The 12547-nt window shown below is 39.9% G+C and overlaps 1 protein-coding gene across 1 annotated transcript; it reads left to right on the top strand.

Moving 5' to 3' along the window:
* Window positions 1-173: 173 nt before the first annotated feature.
* Window positions 174-3379, top strand: LOC144663973 (transcriptional coactivator YAP1-A-like). Its single transcript, XM_078525069.1, has 2 exons — window positions 174-758; window positions 1142-3379. Exons 1-2 carry the CDS (start codon window positions 322-324, stop codon window positions 1938-1940), a joined length of 1236 nt encoding a protein of 411 aa, XP_078381195.1. The 5' UTR covers window positions 174-321; the 3' UTR covers window positions 1941-3379.
* Window positions 3380-12547: the final 9168 nt, after the last annotated feature.

Here is a 12547-nt window from a genome sequence, read left to right as displayed (position 1 = left end):
CAGAAATAGACCAACACAATTGGACCTTTCATCGCTAAGCTATCGTTTGACTAGACGCGTGCGCTGATTGGCGGAAGCATACAGTTGGTATGACAACCAAACCTGGCGACTAATCATGACGTCACGTCCCACCCGAAATCCAGGTCCCCCGCGACGCGAGAAATAATAGCGTGTGTAATGTATGTATATAATTCCCGATACTGCCCTTGGTAAGCTTCATAACAGTTTTGACTAATTACGGCGCGAGCGTTTCAGTTTTTTGATGCGTCAGGGCCGTACTTCACAAGACGCACGACGTAACGCGAACACGATTCACTGACAATGGAACGAAAGAATAGCAATTGTGTTGTCCATGTTCGACAGGACTCTGACAACGACCTTGAAGCGCTTTTTCATGTCGTCAACAAGAACACAGTGGCTAAAACGCATCCCGAGCCGCCGACCTCGTCCAATTCGTTGCCGATGCGCTTACGGAAGCTGCCTCCGTCGTTCTTCAAGCAGCCGCCGCTCGATGGTAGCTTGTCTCCAGATCAGGACGTGCCAACAGGGCTGACGATCTCTCATTCTCGAGCGCACTCGTCGCCAGCTTCGCTAACAGTTCCTACAAGTCTAAAAGGCCCGCCTAACCACTCCTTGAGCCCTGTTGTCCATCAGAGATCAACCTCCTTTGACAACACGGCTTTACTCGAGGAGCCAGCGCAGATGCCGCCAGGATGGGAAATGCGAGCAACGCCAAACGGTCAACGATACTTTATGAAGTAAGATTTCTATTATGTTAGCGTCCCATAGCTAGTTGTATTGTGAATATCTTAACTCAACTTCAGTTAAATTACCACTTTAAATATTAAAGCGCACGCACGCTCGCCGACTAAAGTCGTGAAGAGCCAATTTCTTCACATTAAGAAGGCTGGACGTGCGAGGCGTCCCATTAGAGCATAATGGTTTTCGTATATAAAACCGTTGCGTACTTTGTCACCAATTTGGTGTTTTATTGTTTTCTACGATCGGGATCACTGAAACCCGTTTCCTTCTATACGTGTCTCGCAACTCAATATGGCGGGTAGCCAAATTAGTATCTTACTGAGAGTAAATATGATGCTTTCGCGCGTCAAAACTAAAACCGATTCTTTCATTCCCGCAGTCACTTTGACCAACTAACGACATGGCAAGACCCGAGAAAAACGCAATCAACTTCGAACCTAAACAGCGTTCAGCCAGCCGGCAACTTGCCCGATGGTTGGGAGCAGGCGATTACGCCAGAAGGCGATATTTACTACATAAACCACATTGAAAGAACGACAAGTTGGGTCGATCCGCGAATCGCTATGCACTGCAGGAGCCAAGAGAACCTCCGAGGACCTCAACTGCCGCCTGAAATGACTCGTCATCGGTCTATGCAACTTCAGCGTCTCCAAAGAGAACGGGAGCACCTTTTAAAGCGTCAGCAAGAGCTCTTGAAGCAAGAGATAAGATTGAAACGTGATATTCTAGAAGAAGGAGGAACGAAGTCTTCTCTGCTGGGAAATTTGACGCGAGAAGTGTCGCTGTTGTCAGCGCAGGATCCCCCTATCACAAGCGGAGGACATATTAGGGACGAGTCGTTCGATTCAGGCCTCGGCATGGGAGGCGGAAACTACCAGTTCCACGATGTTGACATGAACGACTCGCAGCCCATGTTCGACGCGAATTACAACTCGAAGGACACCTCTTTTCGGGCTGAACCGGGCCGCAGACTTCCCGAGATTCTCGACAGCTTGCCAGGAACAAACGTCGATTTGGGTGTGGAATGTGTGATGGAAGGATCAGATAAAACTTCCAACATGGAAACCGATGATCTTGGCGTGGGGGGATTGGAGTTCAATTCAGAGATCTTAAACGACGTGGAATCGGTGTTAATATCCCCATCCAAAATCGCCGATAATTTTTTGACTTGGCTCTAAGTTAACCTGGATCATTTATAGCTGATAGTTTTTAAGGATTTTCAAGTGACATTCTTAACAGAGTGTAAAAGTGAGTATATAGTAGCTTTATTTAGCGATCGAACCATTTTTTAACATTTTTTACATACGCGTAAGATATTACTACTATGAGAACTTGTTTCGCAGCGAAACTTACATGTAAAAGGCTCTCGAGTCGAAATCATATAAAAGCTTATGTTATTGTTCTAGATCGATGGAAGGGCAATTAGCAGGGAACAGTTTAATTTTTTTGCCACAAGATTATCAATAGTTTTTTAATAAAAAAAAATGCCTGTAAATATAAGAATCAAGAAATTTGCGCGTTTATGGAAGAGTCGAACGTTAATGTCTCTTCGCCAATTAAATTGTCGATTTTCCTCGATTTTTTTTTCAACAGTCGTTTGCATAATCGAATGTAGTGTTAAAAAATATGATCCGTTTCTAACTCCTCCCACGAGAAACTCTTTTGTTCTTAGCTAATTATAAAGCATCAAGCGTAAGACGAACAAAACGACTCTTCCATTTTACGCGTATTAAAATCACCAGTGAGCGAGTTGATCGAGGTAGCGTGAGGAAATTTTGGCGAGAGTACATGTTTTTTCTTTTTCCGCAAACGCGCTTTCAGTGGAGTGCGGACACAAACAAGAGTGCCTTTTTGTTAGCGAATTGTAATGGTTCATTAACTGTATACAGAATAATTGTGGTAATTAAGGCAGCTTTCTTGTGTTTGTGGCCGTGTTTGAACTTCGAAAAGTTGATTATTTTTTTGCAAAAAAGTAATTCCATTTTCATTCATTCAATTGAGGACATATATGCGGGTTCATTGCATGACCAAAATTTATATATACTTTGACGCGAATATTAGACGGCGGTTTATAGTTTTCTAGTGACATCAAATTCATAAGCGTAGCATCCCACTCGACGCTTTACCTTAATGTAAATAACAGTGTCCATTTTGATAGTTTTAGCATTCTATTTTTACATATCAAAACGTACCGAAAGGGGCATTCATGTCGAGAAACACAAGGCACTTCTAGGGCGGATAAATCGCTCACAAAGCGCCTTGGACATATTAGCAAAGTTCAGACCACAAAGAAGTTATTATAGTGTTTTTGTTTTAACTTCCTTTTTGGCTTTAAGCCACACACATTTTCCGTCTTCAGCTAGCGAAGTTGAGGATTAAAAAAATAAGCGGCGCGCTGCGCGGTAGAGCGATTGTTTACTTTGCACGGTTGCGCGCCGCCAAGATTATTCATTTACGTATTTCCAGTTGATCTGGGCATGGAAACCCCTTCGAAATCGATAAACAAAATATCTATATTTTTTCTAAAATCAAAACAGCTACATTTCATAATGTTCTTTCTTATGTGTTTCCCGGCGAAACCGTACATAATAAAATATTTTATTAACAACAACAAGAATGGTGTTTGTGCTTGATATTTCGACAACAGAACCCCATACAGAAATTTTTCCTCAGGGTAAAAACGCATTGGCGAATCAGCACGATATCTTTGTTTTTGCATAAGAATTAGAAAAGATAATTGATCGCGAGCAATGGTCCACCTTCGAAGCTCAAATTATTGTCCATCAGAATCGTCTAGACGGCTAAATTTCCCATCTGATTTTGTTGTTTAGCACACGCAAACTTGCCGGCTGCCTTTTTGCGTCGATAACACCCGATCGCAAAATGACCTAATGCTAAAGCGAATCGCGCCTGTAGGGCGATTGAAAACTACCGAAAACCATTACGCAACGGGCATTATTTTTTTTGGCGATCTAGACAGCTTTCAGTGCTCTATACTTTTTAAGCCCAAAGATATCCCTGAGATAAGGGAAATTCAATCGTGCCTCGATGAAGTTTGTTGCGTTGTTTGGTAATCAATATTTCCGCCTAGCCACTGGCCTGTTAAATTATCAATTTACGTTCATTCGTGAAAACGTGAAGATATGTGTATTTATACAACAGAAATACACAGTTGTAATACACTTTTGTATGGCACGGAAAAAGTTATCTTGGCCATGATGTCACTAAGGTGTGGGTTTATAGAAATAAAAAAAAGTATTTTTTTTTCTTTTTTTTTTTGACACTGCCTACGCTCGTCACGGATAAAATCATGCACTGTATTACCATTCAAAAGAAATGTCCAATTACAAAATAATTCTATAAAGCAATTAACAGAGGCTGTTTAATTCATTTCTGGATGCGGGTATGATTTTCGAACCCAAAGCAGAAAACTGCAAACAAGGAAAAAGTCGATATTTTATAACACAAACATGAAGGCTAATCAAAGAACGGACAAGAGAGTAAACATTTTTAACAAAACAATCATTTTAACATCGCCTTTACTTATCTAGACGCAAATCTAAATATGGTACCCTTGCATAGATAAAACTTGCTCGGGTTCGTTTTCAATGATCAAATCAAGCAACTAATCAAGAGTTTCCTTTCAAAAGAAGGTTTACAGATAGCATTTCCTGTCATTCAGACATCTACATTTTATTAGAAGTGACCCGGTGAACTCCACTCCCTCCACTCGAACTCCACGCATGCATGAAGGATTGGTTGAGCTTAAATCATATCGGTGAGAAAGTAACAATAACTCAGACATACACCCCAGCTAGGAGAAGTTTTTGACCGTGAGAAAATCCAGATATACAACATTATTAAACGAGTACGGGGCCACCAGGAAAATTTGCACGAAATCGCTAATTTTTAGCAAGAGAAAAATTGCACTTTCCAAATTCTGCTTTGAATCGCCGAATTGCGGCTTTCGTGTAAAATCAGGATTTTTTCTTCGTTAGTAACACCTATTTTTCCATTTTGTACAATCTATTAACAGTGCTAATCCTTCAAAGAAACGTTTTCCGCCTTGTTTGACAAAAGACCGTGCCGTTCAGAGTCCACCCCCTTCTTTAAAGTTTCCGGTGCGAGGGAAATGAGCTGCGTCCAAATTTCCGCGTAGGAGGCCATTGGAGGGACGTGACTAAACAGGTCTTCAGCAGCGTGATATTCTGATAATAGCTGTTAAAAGAAGACGGATGAAACTAATCTCTGCGATTAATAAAACTGACCACGTTAGCTCGCTTTTTTTATTTATTTTCACGACAGGGAACCGCCCCAACACAAAAGACGTTGGAACCAAACAGGCGGGCATTTTGATTAGAACGTATTTGTACAATAAGTAAAATTAGAGCATCATAATTAAAAGTTTAAAAGTGTTTACGGCGTACACAAATCAGTGTCGTTTCAGTATCAGTTTTTCTAGTGTCTAACATTTTAATTTGTCCTTTCCGCCTCGGTTAAAACAGACCAAAACAGGTAAACACATTAGAGTCCTACGCTCGACACAGATTGTGCCGTTATACATGACGTGCCTTTTCAAATCGATATCGGCCCCGCAACGCTAAAGCGTAGGCAAGGTCACCTTGAACTGTTAAAGTAGTAGTTCTTTCGGCTTCAATGTTAATTCTTAAAAAAATTTGATTGCACACCAAGACAGCAACCCCTATTAGTTGACGATTTTTTTTTTTGTACCTTTCTCAGTTTGTGAATATCGTATGAAGAAATCACCTAAGCTCACCTATTCTACTATCCTGCGAGCGGGCTCACGTTCAAAAAGTCTCACGCGAAAGAGGCAACCGGCCACGAGGACGTGTCTGTACGCATGTGAACCAAGCGTGGGCCTACTCGACTTAAAATCACCTTTTCGATTATTCATCTTATCAAATTTTGTTCACAGACGTCCTTTGCAAGCATAAAGAGTGCTCGAAAAAAGCTAGTGGATCGAGTTCCTGCTATCGGATTTGCATGATTTGGCTTAAGGGCTCTTTTGCAGTGGAGTTTTTGTTAGAGCTCGAAGAAACTCGAATCGAATTTCTTAAAAGGCTTCAGTCAAGAAACATAGGAGAAAGAAAAGCCTTGGTTTTTAGTCCCAGCTGCAAAACTGAATCTTCAGGGCTCCAGCAATCTAGAGTACCCCTCCTTCCCTCTTTTCTGTTCTTAACGAACGCATCGTTAGTGCGGATTGATTATCACACAGCCAAACAAGACCAAACAAACTATCCCGATGACGGTCTCAAGACCCGCAAGCTAGCGGTTAATTAGAATATATAGCCAGACTAACCAGTAATGCTTGGGATGAAACCAACCAAAAGCGAGATATGCGTGGGGCCGCTCTCAGCTAGCTCATGGAGGGGTATCGAGGGTCTTGCGGCGCCGCCGGCCGGCACTCGCTCCTCCACTCCGGCCGGCACTCACTCGCGGCGCGGCGGCCTATGCCACAGCTAACCAACCCCCAGGGCTCGCTTGGCCTTGATCGCAGGTTATTTGTGAACAGGCTAGAGAGAAAGTGTCTCAGTAGTGCAAACTCTCTTGCTATAGAAAGTACTTGTGTTTACTCATTCCAAAACTAAGACAGCCTCAGACAAAGAGGAGTTTTGAAGACGCACTAGGAAACGGCTTATTTCGACACTTAGCTTGGAGATTGATAAGCCTTTTTTTGTCAGTGGCGAGCTTTACTGAGCCCTTTTCTCGATCTCTTTTGAGTAAACAGTCTCGTTCGGATCACGAAGGGCTGTTTAACTCAGTGGACCATTGGAAAAGAAGAAAGGTCGCTGTTACCTAAGCTATTGCTTTTCACTTCCCCTGGATCGGGAAATCGAGCGACAAAATGACACTAGCTAAAACTAGGGACATCTGGGAAATCGACAGACTTATATTCAAACGGTAAATAAACAAGCAAAACAACAACAACAAAATAAACACTGATTCCGGCCTTAATAAATAAAGAAATACTTTAAAAGATAGAAAAATCTGTGAGGTGTGAAGGAAAGACAACAGTGGTGCAATAACTGACTGATTCGTTGTTTACATGTGATAAGAGACAATATAGAGAGAAACTAAGGTTGGGTCGCCTGCACTGTTCAAGATTTCGTGACCTGCCGTTCAAATGCATTCCCGATGTTAATACAGACGGTCAATCTAGCTATAACTATAAAAATAACTATAACGAATAGCTTTATACTGTAGATGTAGAATTCAAATATAGTTGGGAATAGCTAAATTAAATCAGCAGACATTCCTGCGAAGATAAAGAGATTCGAGATATGACTCGATGCATATAAGTGAAGTGGTCTTTCAATTGTAAGTTTTCTTCAAAGCTGATATAACAGCGTCTATGATTGGTCGAAGCGAGCTGAGTCATACTTGCCTAGTGCCGTTAAATTTTATGACTCTCTCAACTGAAGAGCACTAAAAAAAATCGGCACTACATAACTTAGTCATGCTATACATTGTGATCATACGTGAACTCTTAATACAAGCGCGTTTCAACGCGAAATATTGTTTCTTTGGTCACAAGGAAAGCTTTCAAGAGCAAAAGCATCCGGATTTTTAACGTTCTGTTCCGATATACAGAATCGATCTATTTATGTCCAAAGTCATGTGCATTTAATTTATTGCCTTTTAGCGAGTCTTTCAGCACTAATATTGGCTGGACAGATAATAACTTTGATGTACGTGATGTAGAGTAAGATACAGGGGTATACATGAATAGAAATAGGAGTTCCGGCCTTAAACCCGGAACTTGCGTGTTTCCTAGCTACGGACAGTGTTACTGGGTATGAATCGAACACGTTAGGCGTGGGTTATTCCTAGAGTTTCCTGTGTCAAGAAAAAGAGCAATACTACATGTAGAGAGTCACGTTTAAGTTGATCTTAATTGTTTTATATTACTTTTTTATCCGGTGTTTTATATTAGTCCCAGCACAACCCCGTTTGTTAAATTACAAAAAAGGAAAAGAATTTCGGAAGCCGGAATGGCGCTAATATTAATTATCACGTCCCAGTTCGAAACGGTAAAAAATGATGCTTCCTTACTATAATGAATGGTCTTTATTTTTTTCTTGTGGATAGAAACACCCACTTTTAATAAATCTACAGTTCCATTAATACACAATTTTTCCTACAAGAATATTGCTTTTCCGGCCCAGGCTAAATATTCTTATTTTTTCTTCCGATTTTTGGCTGAAATATTCTTGTGAATATTCTTAGATTATATATAACTTATGCCATTTCCGTTCAGAGGGCGGGATATATTGGAGTAACAATATAATTACAAGTGCATATTTTCTTGCAGAAATGTTTTTTAGCATCAAACATACGGCTAGTGCTGCGTTTGTTGCTTTTAAGCTAGTTTTGTCATTAAGAGAAAGGAAGAATTTTAACGGTTTAGTTGAAAACATATAACTGTATGTATTTACACATAAACACATAATTATATCTTCTTTTCAAAATCTCAGCCTCGGGTTTATTCTTAAAATATTCTTAAAAATTCGCAAATTGCAGCCTCGTTATTCTTTTTATAAAATATATTCTTATAGAAAGAAAAAAAATGTATGCAGCCATGCATATGTGCAAGCGATGAGCGCGTTAATGATAATGATAATGATAATGCATTTATATAGCGCATTTTCCATTGTATATGTTCCATTGTATATGGAACTAACATCTTCGAGTGGATGACCACAAATTTTCTCATACAATTCAAACCATCTTTTGGCTAGCCAGTTGCGAAATCAGCAGATTTGTAAACCTAGACGTTGTCACGCAACCTGATTGGCTAAACGAGCGGTCCATACTATTTCTATCTGAACCCTTCGCATTTTCATCTGAGCCGCTCGCGATCGCGTGCTGACATTTTTATGTTAGAAAAATAATAAAAATATTATTTACTAAGCGTGAGGTCCGCATATGTAGAAATATTGACCGAGTTACCGTAATCTTTTTGCATGATGTTTTTTGTTCATTAGTGGATCTTGATTCGTTAATGAACAAGGAAAAATACTCGCGATCGATCAGTCAATATTCATATAACCACCCGTGTGGACCTCACGCCAAGTCAATAAACGCAATATCACTTTACACTTCACATGCAGTGAGGAATGAGAACGCTATAAATGTTCCATATTTTAATATGGAACATTTATGGACAACTGGTGTGTGAGTTTGGTTTACGTAGTCATCGGCTGATAGACTTGCCTGGAGTAAACTGGATAAACGGTGACCAATTTTTATTCAGACTTAATTTTATCAAAACTACGCAGATAAAACCGTACCGGGAAGTGTTAGTCAGCAAAAACCGCTAAATGGTTCTTCCCGTGCATTTTGTCACACTTTGCGTGTAAACCGCCTGTCTGGTTAGTAATAATAAAGACAATTCAATAAATTGACTTAGCCGCCAAAATCTCTATATCTGATATGTGGCCGTAAAACAGGCTTAGTCTTCCTCAATAGTTCAACAAAGCTTGGTAAATTGTTATATTTTTAGATTTTTCTCCAGTATACAGAACATACATGGCATGCAAATTGAGGCAGTGCCCTAATAAATCGCTAGTTTTCATTTCTTCAGTTGAAATCCTGTTTATGAATAACCATTTTAATCAGTATATGGAATTTTAGTCGTATTTTTTCTTTCTTTAGCGAGAAATTCTAAATTATAATGACTGAGGTGGCTAACAAAATATACTAACTGACAAAATATTTTCTCGCGTGATAAAAACAATGGGCGTTTGTAGACACTCAACAATAACATATCATTTCCATTTTGTGGTTTTTAATTTGACACCCGTCCCTATCTTTACAAAGTGAATAAAACAGGCGTGGCTAAGGGTATCTAATACACCGTGAAAAAGACCATTATCTAACCGATGTGGAATAGTCAGGCGGAATTTAAAACAACATGACTTGTAGCCTGCTGTATTATACCTTCTTGTAATATGCGAATGCCCATAAGCTTTTTTTTAAATAATAAAAAAATCATATATTTCGACCCGAGGCTCGTTTGAATGCTAGAAAAACATGGCGCAGCTTTACTCCTAACGACTCGAGAAATTTCTAGCCTCAACATTTAACAGAACACTTCTTTGATCTGAGGAGCTAGCCGGCAATCAATGAGTTGTTATTTTTACGTAGCCCCGGGCATTTTATTTGTTTTCTGTGCCGTTTTTAATGAAACGTTATATTTTTGGAAAGAAGGCCAAGGTTCACAAGATCCTTCATCCGTGTTAATCTTCTGAAATAGAGACACTTCGATCGGCTAATGGATTAAACTTGTTTTATTTATCAATAAAAATCAATTAGGACAGTTTTCTTTGCATGCGAGTCGAAGAGGTAAAACCTACACATTTTAACCATATTAAAATCAAAAAAGGCATGCAAAATGCCAAATAGCTTTATCTAACTTTTGCTGGATAAACCTTTAAACTCTTTCCAACAAAACGCGCATTTTTCTCAGTTTAAACGAATGGCCTCCTAGTTATTAACTTTGCTATTGATTTTAGTCTTGAGCGGGTTCTGCTCTGCACTTCGATAAAAGTTTCTTTAATTAAAATCCAGGTGAAACAGTTAACTACTCTTTGTTCTCTGTACTGTTTGGAAAGACTCAACACCCAGTTTAGATCTAGACTAAACAAAGAGGTTATCGTTCAGGAAGTTACACGAAAGTCACGGAACCACGAAAGAAAATAAAAACACATCCAAACTTATATGCTATGTCCTTCCCAAGCCGAATGTCGGCGGGGCGAAGTACTGGAAATAAAGTATAAAAAAAACTGGGGAAAAAAGCGCCATGCAATTTCGATCAAACCTATGTCCCAAAATGGCACGAAAACATAGATAGCAAGCAGAAGTTACAGTTAACTTCGAAAGTTGGAGTGCAAAATTGTTCACTTCGACACTGCAACCGGATCAGAACCTTTTAAAATTGTCCAAGAAGGGCAAACACACTAGATCGAGAACACAGATCAAAACTAATTCGTTAACTGACAAACGGAATGTGATGTTTATTTATGTTACTCTTTTCTGCTGTTTTGTTCATAACAGGATATTAAACCAATGAAAATATTGACCAACTATACGACCGTGAGATTAAAATAACGTTTGGTTTACTGATAACAACTGCCCTCAGTGACAGAGACAGTGCTCACTTTCCGAAGCAGACGAGAGCTTTCTGTTTATTTGTTGGTCCTTTGTATAAGCACGAGGCGAAACCACAAAAACAAAAATATCAAACCACACAATCAATTAACTAATGGGCGGGACTCGTGTATAATTTTGGAAGATTTAAAAGCAATTAACTTGTGAGCAGAAGCTAGACTCTTCTAGATAGTCTGATCTGATATGTGCAGACAAAAAAGATTAGTAATTTTCCAGATTCTATTTACATTGTGGATTGCTAGGCTAAAATCAGCAGAAGGCCCCAAATTTAGACTGCTCGTGTTAACTCTGAATAACAGTGTCAAGACGCGTGCGTGATGCCCTCGAATCGCGAGTCGTGCAAAATTGCCACGCGCGTAACTCCCCTAAGGCGCTAATGGGCTGCATGATAGCCAGCTGGCGCTATGGGGTATGAATGAGTGTACCCGAATAAAAAAAAATAATTTAGAGGTTCTAGTTTTTTTTCATAGCCTATTCTTTTTTAAGTTTAAGTGTCCGTTCACAACACAAAATCCCTCGATATACCAAAAAATTCTGACAATATATAAGCCATGAAGATTAATTGTTTAACGGCGACACGAGCATGGGACAAAGAAAAAATCTGACTCCTTGACGGGAATCGAACCCATGGCCTCCCAGATACCGGTTGGGCGCTCTAACCAACTGAGCTACGAGAGACTCGTGGTGAGCTGGGCCACTTACCAGGTTGATATGTGACACGCGTCCCGCATACTGCTAGGATCAGCAGGACGCGTGTCTCATATCAACCTAGTAAATGGCCCAGCTCACCACGAGTATCTCGTAGCTCAGTTGGTTAGAGCCCCCAACCGGTATCTGACTGGAGGCTATAGGTTCGATTCCCGTCGGGGACTCAGATTTTTTTCTTTGTCCCAAGCTCGTGTCATCGTTGAACAATTCATCTTCATTTATCACCGAGCTTGGAATTTACCATCTTTATTATTAACTTAACAATACTAAAGTATATAAGCCCTGGGCTTTTTTCTTTGTTTAAACAGGCCTTTTTTCGGGTGGGTTGGGTTAATTATTTTGGGATGTTTTTTTTTTCGAAGGTAATTTTGCGTCTGGAAAATGGGTCGGGCTTATTGATTTGAACGACTCTCTACTCTAGGTGCAACTATAACTAAGAACTTCAACAGATGAACATCAAAAGTCTTTAAAACATTGTAATGCCATAATAATAATAACCCCCCCCCCCCTCCCCCTCCAAAAAAAAACAAAACAAAAAAAAAAAAACAGCCGTAGTCTTGTCATGTTCATCAAAACAGCCTTGGTTGGGTCCGTTATTTGAATGGCCGGCCTTGCGTCCATGGGCTTATACTCCGAAGGTTATTATTTGAAGATTTTTTTAGGCATTATTTACGAGTAGGCTCCATATCACTAAAGGAATTGAAAAAAAAAATCTATACTTGTTTTTGGCCCTCTTTAGATCTCTTGCAACCTCACAGTTTGAGGGATATTTTCATGTGGTACTATTTAAAGTATTTCTCGCCTTGGACTTACCGCTGACACGGAAATGTAAACCCGGCTCAAGACCTCCAAATATGGAAATGGCCTATTCAACCGTTGTACAACC

This window comes from Oculina patagonica, chromosome 8, assembly GCF_052425735.1.
Source record: "Oculina patagonica isolate OP01 chromosome 8, crgOcupat, whole genome shotgun sequence".
Taxonomy (NCBI): domain Eukaryota; kingdom Metazoa; phylum Cnidaria; class Anthozoa; order Scleractinia; family Oculinidae; genus Oculina; species Oculina patagonica.
The sequence above is the reverse complement of the archived record's forward strand: the minus strand, read 5'-3'. Positions and strand labels throughout refer to the sequence as shown.